The sequence below is a fragment of the Rhyacophila brunnea genome, unplaced genomic scaffold (genome assembly GCF_057557595.1).
Source record: "Rhyacophila brunnea isolate RB1 unplaced genomic scaffold, BYU_Rbru_1.0 scaffold_19, whole genome shotgun sequence".
Classification (NCBI taxonomy): Eukaryota; Metazoa; Arthropoda; class Insecta; order Trichoptera; family Rhyacophilidae; genus Rhyacophila; species Rhyacophila brunnea.
Genome location: NW_028232848.1, coordinates 3,843,902 through 3,862,446, shown reverse-complemented (window position 1 = coordinate 3,862,446; position 18,545 = coordinate 3,843,902). Strand labels below are relative to the sequence as shown.

Sequence of the window (18,545 nt, the reverse complement as noted above, 5' to 3'; positions counted from 1 at the left end):
GTCTATGCCCTGCTACTGATCAACGAACGAATATAAGTCGAGCTGTCAAAAGTCAAAAATTGCGATTATCGTAATGTCTTCCGATAATCCTATAATTTTATGTTATTTATAATATTTAGACTTGCATAAAATAATATAGCAGTGAAAACAACACAAGTTTTACGTTTTAATTTATAAATTTCATAAATACAAATAAAAAAATAATTGATGAATCTCTCATTTTCTAATGTGTAAATTGTTAACTTTGTTAAATTAATCAATGAAAATGTTTAAAACAATTGCCCAGATTTTTTTCGGTCCGAATAATTGCGTATTAATGTCAAATCGAATTTACGTAGTGATCGACGGACGAAGTCTGGCAACTCGGAGAATAAAAATATCAAACATGTTATGCCAGCGCTCCATTGGCACGCAAGTCAGACGATTTACAGTCTTCGGACTTTTTTTATCAGCAGGCCAGGCCATTGTATAATATATATTACCAACACAGCCAATCATTCACAATCTTTCAAAATAATACATTTTACTGTTAATTAAAGTGAAAACATGTACGTTTCATACCTACTAGGTACGTACTTATGATTGATCGATACTCATGATTGTTTTTGAAAATCAACGAATTTCTCATCGTCGGTTTTAGTGCATCTGTAGATCGTAAGCGTTTGATTTTTAGCAAATATTCATAGTAGCAACATATTGTATTAATTTGAGTCTAATTATTTGACTGCCAACACTCCCAGAATTTGACGGAACCCGCGGAGGGAGGGTTGCGATTTTTTGCAGTGCATGTCAGTGTTGTGATCGGAGTTGGCTAGTGGTTTCTTATTCCGACGTGTTCCATTAAGTTGCTTTGAATAAACATAACCGTAAATTCAATTAACCGTCAATTACTGACACTGGTTTAAAAATACTCTTGCTGGTAGTCATCGCCTATTCAAATAACTTTGTGTTTTCGAATACCAAAAAAGGTTGACACCTATACTCTTTTTTCGGTTGTTTATTTTCCCCATGTGTTGATTTGTATCATTGTGAATTAAAATATCTGCTAAATTTAAAGTGTTTTTAATTGTTAATATCAATAATGGCGGCAAGTGCGATGATCGAGCTCGAATCCTGGTTCATTTACCAATGCATACTGAGTGACTGCAGCAATTGTTACTGTAAGAATATTCACACATTATTTAACTATTTACAGAAATATTTTCATATTAATAAATCATAATTTTATCTGTATAAACCGTGGTTGATGTTTTATGTTTTTGTTTATTTCATTTAAAACCCAACGGTCTTTTCTTGAACTTAACAAAAGGACAGGTGTTCAAGAAACACGTCCCCTGTTTACAATCAAAACAAAATAATCGGTTGAAATATGTACCGCAAAACGTTGTTCCTCAAATACTATTTCACATAAATAACACGCCCACATAAGGAGACTAATAATTACAATGATGATTGAATGTAATATTTGAGTCATGCAAGCAATGTCATTACACTCTGCACAACTTGTTTTTTTGCAACATCTACAATAATTTGATAATATTATTGCACTCTTCCTTCCATGCTTTGGTACTAATTTGGTATTAATTGTTGTCAATTAATTGTATTAAGTAGGTACAATATTATCATATTCACACAATCCTAAATTAATATTTAAACAAACGGTTATTGTTTATTTCGTATAAATAAGTTCGCGATCTTCAAAATAAATATCAGTGTGAAAACTCGTTCAAACTTAAAATATAGTATATTAGTCTATGCTTAAAACTATAATATTGAAAACATTATTTTCATAGAGAACTTATAGGTAAAAAGAAGAAAATAGATTATAATAATATTATTAAAATAAATAATATCTATGATCTCAATAAGTTGTTCTATTTTTAATTTATTGAGCAATTTATAGCACACAAACAACTAGTAAATAATACCTATAATTGAATTATTATAGTAGGTATAGGTATAGATAAAATTATATTTTAAATCTACTTATCGTTACATGTAGGTACCTACCTACCTATATAAATTAGACATAATCTTACATTAAGTTTTAAAAAGATTCATGCGAAGACTATTTTCACATAGGTATTTTGTAATCTCGTGCTTAATCATAATTAGTACCTAGTTTAATCTACGTTAGTTGTTGGTAGTACAAAATTGTCCAACGAACTTGGGAAAATGTTTATGATAAGATTCAAACTCTAACCACATACTTACAATAATTATGTAGGTACCTATATAACAGGGATGCGAACCTACGGCACGCAAATGTTTTATTTAAAAAAAAATACAAAATAGTTTTACAAATAAATTTAAAAATAATGACTACATAGCCATGCGTATTTTGTTCGGTTTTTAATATTATTTTTACGAATAATATTTACCTATCGATGCTCAAACGGAAGCAACGTAATGCGTGAATGACAGATCGCATTGTATAAAAATAGCATGCAAATAATACATTTTTCAAGATTAAGCATTACGTTTGTAAAATAAATGTAAATATTTAATTTTATATGTCGATCCTTAGGCTTTATGCGTCACAAATAATATAATCGCACTGACCTCATCAGGCGGCGGGAGAAGCCGTCTCGTGAACCTCTGATTTTGATCGATTTACGCTTGAGACCAATCAGGCAATTATAAATGAAAATATTCAAACAAAACACCTGATGAAATTTATTGACAGTCGTTCAAATAGAAACAGCTGATTGCTATTTTGCCTCAAACATTATCGCTAAAAATGGAAGAATATAATATGAAGGGAGCGTGGTTAAAACGCTTCCATGATCTCTTTGAACATGGAAAAAAATATTCAAAGAATAAAAGATATAAAAAGGCTAGAAACATGGCGAAAGATAGAATCTCAAGAAATCAATTGTAATTTTCCAACTTTCCTCACAAAATTCTTAAAAATATATTTTTTTCCCTATAAAAAACTGCTCGGCAGTAAAGCAGGAAAGCAGGCTCGGCAGGAAAAATAATATTTGGGGAATTTTGGCACGCGTAGGTACGTAAAAAGGTTCGCCATCCCTGCTATATAACGACACTTACCTACCTAAATGCGGTTTTTAATTTATTTTTTATTTTCTTCTCCATAAAGAATCAAAATGTATACCTTATGATAAGTAAGGTAGACATTTTATGACGATCTTCTTTTTTTATATTTTCCGGCTAGTCAATTAATAATCATTTTCCCTTCACTAATTTAATGTGTGATGGTAGTTTTACGTACATTATATTTTTATACCAGTGTGTGCTTTCCGTAATTACATATGCGTGTGAAACATGGACCCTAAGTAAAAGAGAAATCCAGAAACTTAGAGTAGCACAACGTGGTATGGAGAGGTGCATGCTGGGCATAACGCGAAAAGACAAAAGAGGAATGAGTGGTTAATGAGACAGACAAGGGTTTGCGATGTAATAGTGTTCGCAATAAAACCTCAAATGGAAATGAGCTGGACATATATCTCGAAGAAGGGACAATCGTTGAACAAATTTAGTCATCCAGTGGTATCCAAGAGGTACAAAACGTCCGCAAGGTAGACCTAGAGGCCTCTGGATTGATGCAATGGTAAATTTCTGCGGGAGTACGTGACAACGCAACGCACAGGACCGAGAGAAGTGGAGAAGCCTTCATCCAGCAGTGGATAGATTCAGGCTGATGATGATATTTATATAATTTATGATAAAGTATTTTGGACAATGAATACGTGATGAAATGTCAAGTGTCGCGGATTCGAATCTTGCGTCTGGTGAATTCACCAAGTTATTTTTGCAATGCGTTTGTATCCATAGCTAGGGCAGGTAACTGACAACCATTTCTCGTAAAGAGATTAGAGAGTCACTGATGATGAGTCATAGATTACCTAATAACGTGATTGGATGAATACAACATCCGCTGATTCGTATTAGCTTAACAGAACTTGCACCTCATATTAATTTCTCCGAATTTTCACACTTCAAAGAATGCAATAATTAACTCACTCTTGTTTACACATAATCATAATAATACAAACTCATTTTAATATTTGGCTGAGGATTACACATTTACTAAATTATTGTGTAATTAAAACACACGTAATTTTATTCTCTCTACTTATCAAAGGAACGAGCCGCCTGGATTTTCCCTCGTTTATTTAAAAATTATTTGTGTTCGATTTTCATTTGTTTTGTTTTGTTTTTTTATTTTATTTTATCTTTTGTTTATTTTCTCTTCCTTTGCAGAATCCATCGCCATTTTCCGGCTGACACGATCATCTCGAAGCCCGGACCGTGTTTCCAAAATTTCCGTTTCCTGTTTTAGTTTTCCATGTCTCGAGCAGGTAAGATTTTTTTTTGTTTTTGTTTACTTATCATTTATATTTTTTATTTATTTATTTACATGCCTTCCCGTTTTATTAAGCAGGTATATAAGCATTATTGTTTTGCCATCTGTATTAATTACGTAATTATTTTCTCTTATCTGTAGCTATGTAGGTAATATTCTACCAGTGTCGAAGGGTGCCTGTTGGAGGAGGTAGATAACTGAAAAAATTCACTTAGAACGGCAATATTTACAGGACTTAATTTCGTTTCATCGTCAATAGGTATTTTACTGAACTTAAAATATTATACATATTTTATTTTTTATAATAAAAATTTCACGAAAAACATGCTTACTAAATTACATATAAAAAAGTAATACCCAACCGCGTTCGAACTCGGGTTAGAAAATTCTGTCTCGGTAGTTCAGCTCTTTGTCGAAGGGACCGTTAAGTACGCATCGCGTCCAGCGATATATTATATTTTAAAAATGTCCGGTTTTTATACATATTATTATAATGCGTAAGTTTGAAAATATACGTCCAACTCGGTTATTACGATAACGGATATAGCGAGATCTCGGATGTAACGAGGAAACATTCGTTGAAATTTTAGTTTATGATTTTCTCCATACATTTATTCACTTTTATTACGAGCTACTTATCGGGTATACCGAGCTAAAATATCGTCATAATTTTTCTTAAAGCTGTTAATGTGTCGATCGTTTAAAAACATTTCGACCCTCGCAATAAAATCCGGCCGGACAAATGCCGCCAGGATCGGATTACGTTTATCTACCTAATTGATGTTTTCGTCGACAATATTGAAAAAGTATCCACGCACATGGTTGAAATTGCATGTAAAAAAATCCAAGGTTTATGAAGTCAGTAGGTACCTACCAGCGTTCATTACAATAAACAACTTATTTTGTAGTTTATAAATGCCATGTTTGTTTCGGGGAAAAATTCTAATTGTGTATTTTTGTTTGAATTTTTTGTGTTATGTGACCGCTCATTTAAAAATACTTATTCTCTGATATAACGTGTAACGCTTATAATGAGCATATTCAGTCGGTCCCATCTTCCTCGTAATAGCCAAGTTCGACGTATAACTTGGACTAACATATATATTTTACAAAAACAAGTCGAACCGGGAATCGAACGTGCGCTGAAAAAATCTACGGCTTTTTTAGTTGGCCCTCTTTATTACACAATAAATGCAAAAGTAGGTAGGCTTTGTCTTTGGAAGGATGAGTCGTGTCATATAATGAAGCAGATAGTGCTATGATCTCAAGGACAACTAGCATCAAACTACATACAAAAGAATTTCGCATTATCCCAAACCCCAAACCTTTGTTTGCTTAGGTTAATAAAAGACTCCAAAACTTTAGATATAATCAGAGAACATAATTAATGGGAACCGAAATACCTAACGGGTATGGAGGATAGGTAAATCATTCTACAGTAGCACCATAGGCGATTCGCGCGTGTATTGAATTGCTTGCGACAATGCCTGTTTCAATGCTAGCAAACAATACCACTACAACAGCAAGCCGCATTTGCCGTACCCATGGTGCCGCTGTAAAACGATTTACCTATAATAACAGGCAACCGATCTCGTGTGTGAAAGAATACGAGATAAACTTAAAGTATATTTATGTGTAGCAGTGGCGAGGGGTGAAGGTAGGCTTTTAAGATTTTAGTTAAGACTAAACTTTGTCAATCGTACTTATTTGTTTTCATTGAACTAATAATACGATTTGCAAACGATGCTGGTTAGTTTTTACAATACAATAATTAAACCCTGCCGAAGCCAAACCATAATAGTTTAGGTATACTATGGGCGATCCGACAAAAATAGTGCACACTTTTTCAATCATACTTATTTGTTTTCGCTGTATTAAGAATACATATTACAGAATATGGTGTAGGCTAGTTTTTTTAATTCATTAAGCCTTGCCCAACCAAACCAAAATCGATAAAAAAATATTCTTCTATCTATAAAATATCTAAAATTATGTAAGTATGTTTTAATGGCATAAGTTTAGATATTTTATAGGTAAAAGAATATTTTTGACTATTATCTACTATGGCTTGGATTATGTAGGGTTTAATTGAATTTAAAAAAAAACTAACTAACACTACACATTATAGTCTTAGTTCAATGAAAACAAATACGTTTGACTGACAAAGTACAGTGAGTACTATTTATTTCGGATCGTAACAGCCTACCTCCACCCTTCGCCATTGTTGTGTAGGTATAGGAATCCTTAACTCAATAATATGTACTTAAATACAGATTACTCTGTTGGTGGATTTACGTTCGAAATGACTAGGTTTTTTAATTTTTTTTTTCTTAAGATGGTTGGTTTTAAATAATCGCCTAGTATGGAGTTTTCGCCGGTGATAGGTTAGGGTTAGAGTCTCTTTTTAGGGCATGGTGACACCAATTTTTGGCTGGCACCTCTGTTATATCTTGGAGTTATTCATCAGAATATAGAACTGCTGATTTTTATCACTGTTCACTGTGATAACTGATAATAATTTAATCAACGTCACTTTTATCTGATACGGAATGCCTTTAATCTTATCTTATTTATTTTGTATTACGTATATTGCGATTTTCAAGATTTGCTTTTCTTAATTTTAATCAAGTTTTTAAATTAATTCTGCGATGTTTGAGTTATTTATATTGATAGCCTGTCCATAAACCCATACTTGGAATGTTACAGATGTGATACGATTAACGGAATCAAATATATTTGAATTAGTCCGGATAAATAATATACATTTCTTTTGTCACAATTTCATTTAATCACAACTCTCTGAATCTTATACTTATAATAATAAAAATAAATAAATACGAAACGTCACTACGTCACTGATATGTGAAGAGGACAGGAAGATTTCAGAAAATACACCTAATACACATATGATCTTATGCAAAACGTAACCAAACGTTCGTTGTTTGAATTTTCGCTTTAGTGTTATTCGGACCATTCTGAAGATGGCTTTGTAACCCGAAATTCTTAAATAACGAAGATATCGTAGAATTGACAAAAAAAGTTTGAAAACGTCAGTTCAACTGACTCATTCTGAAAAATTCACCAAAAAGAAGTCTCTCTTCTTGGTCGTACACTCATGGCTGAGGATCGTGACCACTTTAAAATTTCGTCATCCTTTGAGCGACCAAGACTTTCCATCCTTCTCGCAGGATAGAATGAATGGTGCCCCTCCCAGTCAGCTCTTTCACTTGTTCGCTCCGGCGCGCATACGCTCTTCCGCCTCTTCGCCTTCCCTGGAGGCCACCCAAAACAACCAGTCTCTCCAGGTTGTCTTGTCCGCGCCGGACAATATGTCCAAAAAAACTGCAGAATTCGTCTCAGGCATATTGTTGAGAGCCGTTCCTTTATCTGCAGTCTCTGTATGATTTACTGGTTCGTCCTGTGTTCCGTCCAAGAATTGAAGAAGTAGGTACTTATCTATAAATTTGTGTAGTATGTATGTATACGTATTATTTTACTCAGATACTAGAAGCTCTTAGCGCAGTGTTGACTGCGACACGGTCATAAATCAAAACGACCGACAACGTTGCAACCCTCTTCCGCGCACACTGGCGGGACAGTGACGTTACACGGCCAACCGAAACGAATGACTGAGCGCGAAAAGCAGCGTTTGCGCTTGCGCCGATATAACATTTTGCTACTCTACCTGCGGCCCATGTCAAGCGAAATTTGTCACATGTGACAAGCAAATGTTTTTTTATATAAAAAATGTCACATCGACGATATGTGCGGCAGTACATGTGTTTTGTGAATGACAACTAAAGCACATCGACAAATTCGACGTGTACCTACGAGTTTGTATATGCGACTGGGCTTAGGTTTCGACTACAAATTGATTCATGATATGAAATATGTCAAATATAATATTCGATGGCGATTCCAGAACGATTTTAATTTGCTTGGATATGCCATAGGAAATTTACCGCTACCCTATATGACCCGAGCACTCATATAGATTTCTCTGAATATACCTACTCATATTAATGGAACTATTTCCGGTAACGTGACATGTTTATCATATCATAACATAACAATAATTAGTTGAGTTATTTAGTAGAATTACCTAGGTACTTACTAATACGTATAAGTAGGTACTTAGTATCTTGAGTCACGGTGATTAGTAGATACAAGGTGCTAATTAAAATGAGTCGCTTAGAATCATAACTCACATATTGCAATTTTGTCGTTTTTTAGTTAAATATGCCAAGTGATTCTAAATGAATTAATCTATATACCGAAAAATAGTTGAGTATTAAAAGTCAATTTAAACCATGTGAAAATCGTTGACAAAGTTCATTGTTGGTGTAATATGTCGTATATTTCAAAGAATATAGTTTTGTCACCAACGCCTTCCTAACCAATCGGGGAGCTCTATTTCTCATAGTATGCTATATGTCTGCAACGTTAGGAGTATTAGGTATATATATTAAAAAAAAAAAAAAAAATTATTAGACTCTCTCACTCATTAATATTCTAGGGAGTTCAATACTGTTCTTCTAATTACAAAAAATAGTGCTCTGTTGGTTTTTAGCGATTATCTCAAAACTTGATTTTTGGAATATGTGAGTTATGATTCTAAGCGACTCAAATGTATTTTAATAAGGCCGCAATATAGGTATAGATCATTGGCGAAGGGTGGAGGTAGGCTGTTAAGATTCGACATTAATAGTGCACATTATACTTTGTCAATGTGATTGATTTTTTTTTTGAATTTTCCAATTAAATTACGAATAATAAACTCTGTACTTAGGGTGATTATTTTAACCATAAATTTTACGTGATGCCCGAAACGTAGCTTTAATGGATGCATTATTGTTGTGATAAATTTTAACAATTTGTATACACTGTACATCTGTGTATCTTTCCATGAAGATTTGCATGGCCCCCATAAGGGGGGGGGGGGCTGACAGGGCTGTAGCCTGAAGGCCCGGGCTTAAGGGGGGCCCGGCGCGGCGGACCGACCAGCCGAGTGAGATAAACACACATCAAATTTCACTTCAAGCATACTAACATTCCAAAATATGTACTTCTGCGATGCAATTTTCGATTATTGTTTGTCGATATTCGACAACTCCACAATTCAAATGGTGTATCAAAAATACAAAAAATCGCTATAAAATACCCTAAATTACACTATTTGTTTTACACAACTGTAGATCGTCACTTACTTTAATCTTGGCGATAGGTAGGGGGGCCCATCGAAGATTTTAGCTTGGGGGGCCGCTTCAAGATGTGGGGCCTATGATGATTTGCCAAACAATACTGAACATAAATGTGAATTTTGGTGGGAATCGGAAAAAAATGGCTGTTATGACGTTTTAAAATCTATAGTACTAATTTGATAATATTATTATTATTATTACATTCAAAGATCCTGTATTGAACCTGTATTGATCTGTTATTGTATTGACTGTATTGATCCTGTATTGTTTGTATAATTTAATACTTTGGACGTGGAGACGCACACGGCGCGTAATGACCAGGCGGCCGATCGATGTAATTAACGTGCATTTTAAAGGGGGCAATTAAAATCTCATTATCTATTCAGCAGCGAATGCGTTAAGGATAGGTATGTGCAAACCATTCTACAGTGGCACTTTAGGAAATTGAGTGTGGCTTTGTGCATTAATTTATTATTTCAATTTTCATTTTTTTTTTTAACATATCGTGGACATTACAAATTATAAGTTTAAGACGTTCACAACATGACATTTAGAAACAAAGATATATATAATAGCACATTGGTGCCATTAAGCTAAATGTAATAACTACTTCTTCTTATTGTGCCATCCCCTAGCGGAGGTCGGCCACCATCAAGACGATCTTATCTTTGTCGCCTGTTACCCGGAACAGTTCAGTGGAGCTGCACTCGTACCAATCACGGAGGTTCTTTAGCCACGAAATGCAGCTCCGTCCTCTGTTACGCTTCCCATTGATCTTTCCTTGAATGACAAGTAGGGGAATGCTGTATTTTTGTCCTCTTATAATGTGGCCGAGGTGCTGTAGTTTCCTGGTTTTGATACTACGTAGAACTTCTCGGTCCTTCCCCATTCGATTGAGAACATCAACATTAATTTATCACCCGGTCAGTCCAAGGAAATTTGAGGATGCGCCTATACAGCCACATCTCGAAAGCTTCAAGTCTCCGTGACATCTCTTGGTTTAGCGTCCATAATGGCTACTATAGTAACAATTTCTATGACTAAGTTAGCGTTGATTTGAAAAAAATTGTTCGTTTATTATGCGGAATCGCTCAGATTAGTCGTCGGTTGCGATAAGAAAAGTTTACAGTGTGAGACTTCGGAAATGACGCGATAAAGGCGGCCATAATAAATACATTATTGTCGTTGCGGATTGCACATGTTTGCGAGGGTTTCTTAACGTGATGCCATTGAGAAGTGTGGGGATTTTATCTGGAATCACATCGCGGAGGTCGTTACCATAACCAGCGTAATATAAACACGGCGAAAGCACAAACGGCGCACTTGGGATTCTTGGGAACGTCCCCATGCAAGCGTACCTCGTAAATAATGGTGATGTCGTTTTATACCCCATCCACCCATTATTTTCGAATGCGATTTTACGTCAGATGGCGTGCGAAACGTATGATTGCGTTCATCGAGTTTTTGTACATAAGCATCTCGCCGAACCCGAACACCTAATTCCCTTCTACCATAAATTTAGCGAACCGATTGCTAAATTTGGCAGAGTCTATGTTTGACAGATTGCAACTGACAGCCTGCGTTTTTTGATAATTTATCATAGGTACTTACTTGTTTTCTTCCGTATTTCATTATGATTCAGTGAATTATTTTGATTTTTGTCTAATGGTATTAGCTATTTTACAATTGATCTATTAATGGGTGCTTAATTTTATTCAATCATGACTGCTTTATTTATACTAAACTTTGCTTTCGTAGATGAAGCGAATCTACAATGCCACAAATTTCGTAAAAGCGGCGACGCTTTCGAATTCAAGAGTCTCGTTAGTAAATACACATCAGACGCAAGTTCATGAAAATCTAATTAATATAATATTATATTTTTAACAACTCAATTCACATGATTCTGCTGGAATCGATTTATGCATAATAATTATATGGTAGGTAGGTATACTATCACGATAACCATTTAACTACTTTTATTTGTTTACCTTCCACGTTAAGAGATTTCCTATACATAAATATTGTGATGATTATATTTATTTATTCAATAACGTTTATTCGGCATTCGAATTATCCGGCCATAATGTAATATTAAATCGAAAAATAAAAGAAATATGAAATAGCGAGTTCAACATATAATGACTACTAGGGATATCTAGCGGAAAAATTCGAAAATTTATCGTTTATTTGACAGTTAAGCGCCCATAGACATCAAAAAGTGACCATAGAGAAAAATATTTTTCTGTTTTTATAAATACTACTATATAATAATGAATACTTGTTTAAAATAGATGTGCATGTAGAAACACCATTATTTGAATGGAGCATTATGGAACACGACGGCACTCGAATATACAGATTCGAAGGCAAGTGGATGAACACTCGACTAGTTTTATTACGGCAATAAACGGTTCCGGCGTAAGACCGTCATAAACGGTTCGTTTTGTCCTATTTCCATTGACGGCATATTAGTTTAATGTCATCAAACTATTATTTATTGAACATACCTGTATAATTTTTGAAAACACTTAAACTTAACTACAGAAAATATATTATAACCAGGCTTAGGATTTTTAGATGCTAATAAATGAATAATAGGTAAGTATCTAAAATATGTAGATATCATTTGGAAACTATGTTATTAAAATTTCATAATTATGTGGTAAAAATTTTCAAAAAAAATAGGTGGTAAAAATTTAAGTAAGTATTACAATAAATCATATACCTATATTTCAACAGTTTAATTTATTATTTATTCACAAACAGAAAACACTTTATTACAATAAATAACAAAATAATGCTTAAAATTTTCGAAATTGAATCTTTGACATGGAAAAACTTCTTTTAATTTCTTCATATATTATGTTATTATTGGGTATGTAAATGACACTGTTTCTGAAATAGAAACAATTTAAACATCTGATGGCTTTTCCAAAACAGCTTTAATATTCTGCAGCGTTTGAAGTCCAGTATTTTTATTTAAAACACTTTTTAATTTTATACTTATTTTTATTCCAATTGGTCCAGGAACATTTTCTTATTTTAGCAGCAGTATTGTTTATACTATTAATTTGCTCCACTAGTGACTTTGTAGTTGATTCTAACATTTCAAATGTGGTTACTAGTGTTATTGTGTTAATTAATTTTGCGTTTATGTGAAAATATGTGCTTAAACATAAAATGTGTAAAAATATGTAGTTATCGTTATTATAATATATATAAGTGCATTGGAAGATGAAATTATCAAATGTAGACATAGACATAATTCACATAATGATATGTAGCTATTCGGGGTACGTTAATGATGCAGTCATCCTTGACTCGATGATTAAACGATTATGGGTCACCAATTGAGTCTTCATCAGAATTCGGCGAATACTAAATCCATGTGCAGTACTAGTGCAGGATCCCATAGACTTCTCGTATACATAATATGCGGAACGCATTCTGACAATTGGAATAGGTTTTAGGGGTCACCAAGATATATAATGTCGATGTTGCCAGGCGATATTAGTGGTCAATTTTTTTTTATTGACGTTTTAATTTTTTTTCTTATAACCCACCAAAAATTGTTCCGAATTCTTCAATAAAACCAAGACCGAATCAGGGATTGATTGAAAATGCAATAATTTTACCATGCCATCGGCATGGTCGTAGAACGGTTCGTCCCATTTGAAAAAATAAAAATAGCGGGTAGTGCAATGTGTCCAAAATTATCGATTCTTAGGATCCTCCTTGGCTTAAATTATTTTATTTAGTAGCATTTTTGTATAAAATCACCCAGATTAGTTTCTTTACTATATCTATGCATATGACATTAGTTTTAGTATTATGGTTAATCCAGAAACAGTGTAGGTTGCATATATAGGTAGGTGAATAAATTAAATAACGATAACCACTAACCACACTAAGTACACATGTTTATTAAAAAAAAGAAACAACAAGTCGAGTGTTCAAACTGCTTTATGTAAAGTATCATGATCACAGTTTTTACAAATACTACTTACACATTTGCACAATGATACACATGTCAAAGCCAATTTCTTATAACTCCATGATAATGTACGGCAGTAAGAATTACATATGCATGGTTTAACTAAATAATTTGGTAGAGGTTCATTCGTCATTTTTCTTGGATACAAATTATTTTCTCGTAAAAATCAACGAAGAAAGTGAGCTGTACATTTATGGTGGATTTGACGACCACACACTATGGCTTAAATTGAAGGGATCAATTTCCACTGACGCCATTGATTTAAAATCTAAATCATTTAGAAGCAGACTCTAGAATGTTCTGTAATATATTTCATGCTGTAAGAATGCAAAATTTGGAGATTATTACAGTCCCGATACAGATGTTTTAATCTTAGGCATTTATTTCTGGAATAAACTTGCAACGATTGGTTGCCGTGGATTATGGTTTCAGGGATCTCAGAAGAAATCCCGTATTTTAGGATGCCATTTGGCAGCTGAATCTCTTGGCGAAAATATTTGTAATATTTTGCCAGCATTACATTCTTTAACCGGCTGCGACACCACTAGTGGAATATGTACAGAAAAACAAGCTGTAACCATCTCGTTAATGAGTTTTCTTCAAGATGCACTTTCAGCTTTATGAAATGGATTGTTGGAGACCACAGCAGTTTCAAGACCTGGAAAAAGTTTGCACTTACTTATTTATAAACAAAAAACAACAGCGAATGAACTTCGATATAAATTTATTTCCCAAAATATTGGATTTAGTTTAAATTTGTCAAGAGTGATATGCACATATGATTCATTGTATTTACAATGTTTAAAGGCTTCAGCACAAGTTTATTTATGGAAAAGCTCACCTGATCCACTATTTGAGCCTATTGATTTCTAAGACTTGGCTATGAGTTACGAGAATATAATTCTAACTGCCGTACATTATCATGTAGTTATAAGAGATCGGCTTTGACATGTATATCATTGTGCAAATGAGTAAGTAGTGTTTGTAAAAACTGTGATCATGATACTTTACATAAAGCAGTTTGAACACTTGACTTGCTGTTTCTTTTTTCAAATAAATGTGTACTTAGTGTGGTTAGTGGTTATCGTTATTTCATTTATTCACCTACCTCTATATGCAACCTACACTGTTTCTGGATTAACCATAATACTAAAACTAATGTCATATGCATAGATATAGTAAAGAAACCAATCTGGGTGATTATATACAAACATGCTACTAAATAAAATAATTTAAGCCAAGGAGGATCCTAAGAATCGATAATTTTGAACACATTGCACTACCCGCTATTTTTATTTTTTCAAATGGGACGAACCGTTCTACGACCATGCCGATGGCATGGTACCATTATTGCATTTTCAATCAATCCCTGATTCGGTCTTGGTTTTATTGAATAATTCGGAACAATTTTTGGTGGGTTATAAGAAAAAAAATTAAAACGTCAATAAAAAAAAATTGACCACTAATATCGCCTGGCAACATCGACATTATATATCTTGGTGACCCCTAAAACCTATTCCAATTGTCAGAATGCGTTCCGCATATTATGTATACGAGAAGTCTATGGGATCCTGCACTATACTGCATGCATTGACACCGATGCTTCTCTGCGGTTTTCCGGTATGTCTGTCGAGCTAGTTTAAATACATCGAGGTCACAGTTGCCAATGATAGAAGGGGCTTTGAAATGAACTTGAAGTCTACACCAAAGTGGGGGTCAGAGGGTCCAAATCACTCCTAACTAATTAAAAATTCAAATGTTTCACACCATGAAAATGACTATCAGAAATTTACGTGACCTAACCTAAACTAAACTGGCAATTGAACACACACTAGAGCATACTCATCCGATTAATATCTAGTAATAAACACCAATATAAAAAGGACCGCCAAACTGATTGCTTTTATGCACTTATGTACAATGAGATGAGTGAGATGACTATTGGCTGTAATCACAGAACAGATAATAAATAGAATACCGATAGGCCATATTAAATACGCCGCATGATGAAGTAGGATTTTGAATGTATGAGTGTCCTACGAAAATGAAGCACGCATTATGCACGTGCAATGGTGTGTGTAATACACCAACATTAAATGAGCATAGATGCATAAACCGAGAGCAGTTTTCAGTATTCGACGTAAAACGTATTATTGACACGCGTGTAAGTTTAACCCGGATTCTTCCTTACCCGAGTCGGTTACCTGCTATCGCCTTACCCGTTATGTATTTCAGTTCCCATTATTTCTTGAGTTCCCTGGCTGTAATAGTGTATATGGACAGGACTGTAAATTGCAAGTTAAAAAAACGAAATTGACAAAGATGATAAAAATTATTTATTTCATTTTATTATTGTGTTAAGTGACAATTCTTGGTTGTGATCTACTGGTTGAAAATGTTACTTTGAAGTTGACGAAACAGGTCGTGTTTATTATTAACATAAGTGGTATTAATATCTACATATTGTGTTTTATTTTAATTAATAAAGATGACCTTTTTAACTGCTTAATTGCTACAAATTTTAACTATTGGCCTTATTAATACCTGCTCATAAGCGCTCTCCAAATTGAGTTACGGTAGGCGATCGGTTTTTGTATTCTAAATTAAAGTATTTATTACTATAATTACTAACCGACGTCACGGATCACTCCATTATTTTCTGGTGTAACTTACTTGAACTCAATAATAATTCACAAGATTTAAGAATGTACCATTCTAGCATGGCAGTCGTTGCATAGTGGTAATGCACCGGGCGCGATACCCAAGAGACGCAGGTTCGATTCCTGCCGGGTGTCTTACTTTTTTTCAAAAAAGATTTTTTCTATTGGCTATATTTTCTCATGAGTGTTTTCAGATATATGAATGTTCAATAATTAGATTGGTACATTATCCCTTCCCTTTATGCAACACACCCGAAGTAGTATCACTGGCGTTCTATCGCTGGTAAGAGTATAATATACCCCGTAATTCTCAAGGCGTCTCGCCAACCCTGTCCACCCTTGTACCCTTGTAGCAGACATTTGAAGGCTTCAGTTTGAATTTAACGCAGTGCATTATGGTACTGAAATTCGACGTAGTGATGTTATTAAAATAATATAATGATAGCGAGATGCGCATTTGTACCGGATACATACTATATAGTGTTACGAGCTCGTATCAGCGTCAAACTGACATCCGGCGGCGGTTAACGAAATAAAAATCGTACGAGAACAGCTGCCATGTCGATATCACCAATGTATCGTAGGTACATACTAATACGTATTCGAATAGATATCAAATGAATTTCAAATTTAGAACATAAATTAAATAATAATAAACAAAAGAAAGAGTTTTTACCAAAGACAGTTCAAGTATACCTCATATTATTTTTTTATTAAATTGATCAATAATTCCCATTTTTACAACGTTTTTCTTAGCTCGTATTCTTATTTGTCCGGTGGTTCTTTGTCCAGTACAAATCTTGCAATCGATTTTTAACTAACTTCCCGACTGGCTAGACATTTGAAACTTTTAGAATATATTAGAACACGATGCCAATGCATTTTTTAATACTTTTAGCCATTTTTAAGTAGAATTAAATTCATTTTCAATTAATTCCGTTTTGTATGAAAAGTTATTTCGACACCATTATTGGTTGCTAAGCGGATTATCCTAGCAACTAAATTATTAATAGGTATATACGTGCGTTTCTATGGAAATCAAAATGAAATGTCAATATGACATTTCAGTATTCTATGATCGTTTAAGCTAGTCAAGTCAAGTTTATATGATTCAACAGAAAATTTAAAAACATTATAAAAAGTTCTTTTTCTCTTGTAATTATTTTGTTTTGTTTTGCGGAATGGAACTCTTGGGCCTTTTTCTAGACTAGAAATTCAAGGACATAAATTATAGAATAATACATGAAAAACCTTATGCAGTGATATGCAGCCTAGTAGAACTTCAAGTAGACGTCGTTTCTTACGGTTGTAGTCTCAGATTATGCAGCATATTAGCGCCGCAGGCGAAAACTTTGTTATGATTGTTATTTTAACGTACATTTGTCACAAAGCTATTGGGCAGGCTAATAAGCACTTACTAATAATAATAATAATAATAAGTAGGTAATAAATCATTTATATGTTCTGATTATAACGTTATAGTACAAATGTATACGCTTTGACAGATATATTATAATGAACAGTGCATAGCAGGTGGTGACCTTCATTACTGATAACTGGATTCCTCGATTTTGACAATAAACTTAAAAATCTTAGATCTTTTTTGATCTATTACCAAAAGCAAATCCTCGCGGAGCAACGGTTGGGAATCAGTGAAATAGACGTAACCATAGACTAAACAAAGAAGACAGACTAATTATGCTAGTGGCACTGAACAAAAAGGTTACTATAAATACGTTGGCGTGATGCTCGATAGCTTAAACAGAAAACAAGACATAGTCGGGGAGCGGTGGGGAGCGAGAGAAAAAGATGCAATATTCTACTATTTTTCTTTGTTTTTTTTCATGTCATGTTGCGAACGTCTTGAATTTGTGATTTGTGAAGTTTTTGAAGAAAAAATAAATCTCTAAATCAAGACAGATTATTTTGCAAAATAAATCTAGCTGGACGGAAAAAAATTAGAAGAAAACCTAAAAAAAACATCGCGACTTTTGATCTAGGCGGAAAATTGAGAAAAAATGTATCGGGAAATTAAAAAAAAAAAATGACGCACAGATGAAAAATCAACGGTGTTAATTAGACAGGTATGTTAATTATATATATATACTAATATATTATATAGATACAGAAAAATACAATATGGAAAAATACAGTATTCCGAACAAAACTGATCCTGATTGTTATTAAAGTACTAAATGTATGGTTCTATTGTTATTAATTCAACGTCTTTCCACCAAGAATTTACAGCTAACGCAATTAAAATGAATAGTTTATTAGGTTAGGTTACCTATGCCTGACGCATAATTTCCCACGCTAATAAATATTTTTTCTTTGATTTTAATAGGCAATTAGGTGCTAAA

At 33.7% G+C, this 18,545-nt stretch overlaps 1 protein-coding gene across 1 annotated transcript in view; it reads left to right on the top strand.

The window, feature by feature from the left end:
• The first annotated feature begins 738 nt into the window (after positions 1 to 738).
• sigmar (Tumor necrosis factor alpha-induced protein 8-like protein sigmar) overlaps positions 739 to 18,545 on the top strand; it is a 93,522-nt gene continuing 75,715 nt past the window's right edge. The window contains exons 1-2 of the mRNA XM_085946138.1: positions 739 to 1,160; positions 4,225 to 4,322. Coding sequence (XP_085802264.1) covers positions 4,310 to 4,322 — 13 coding nt within the window. The 5' untranslated portion in view covers positions 739 to 1,160; positions 4,225 to 4,309. The remainder of the gene's footprint in view (positions 1,161 to 4,224; positions 4,323 to 18,545) is intronic.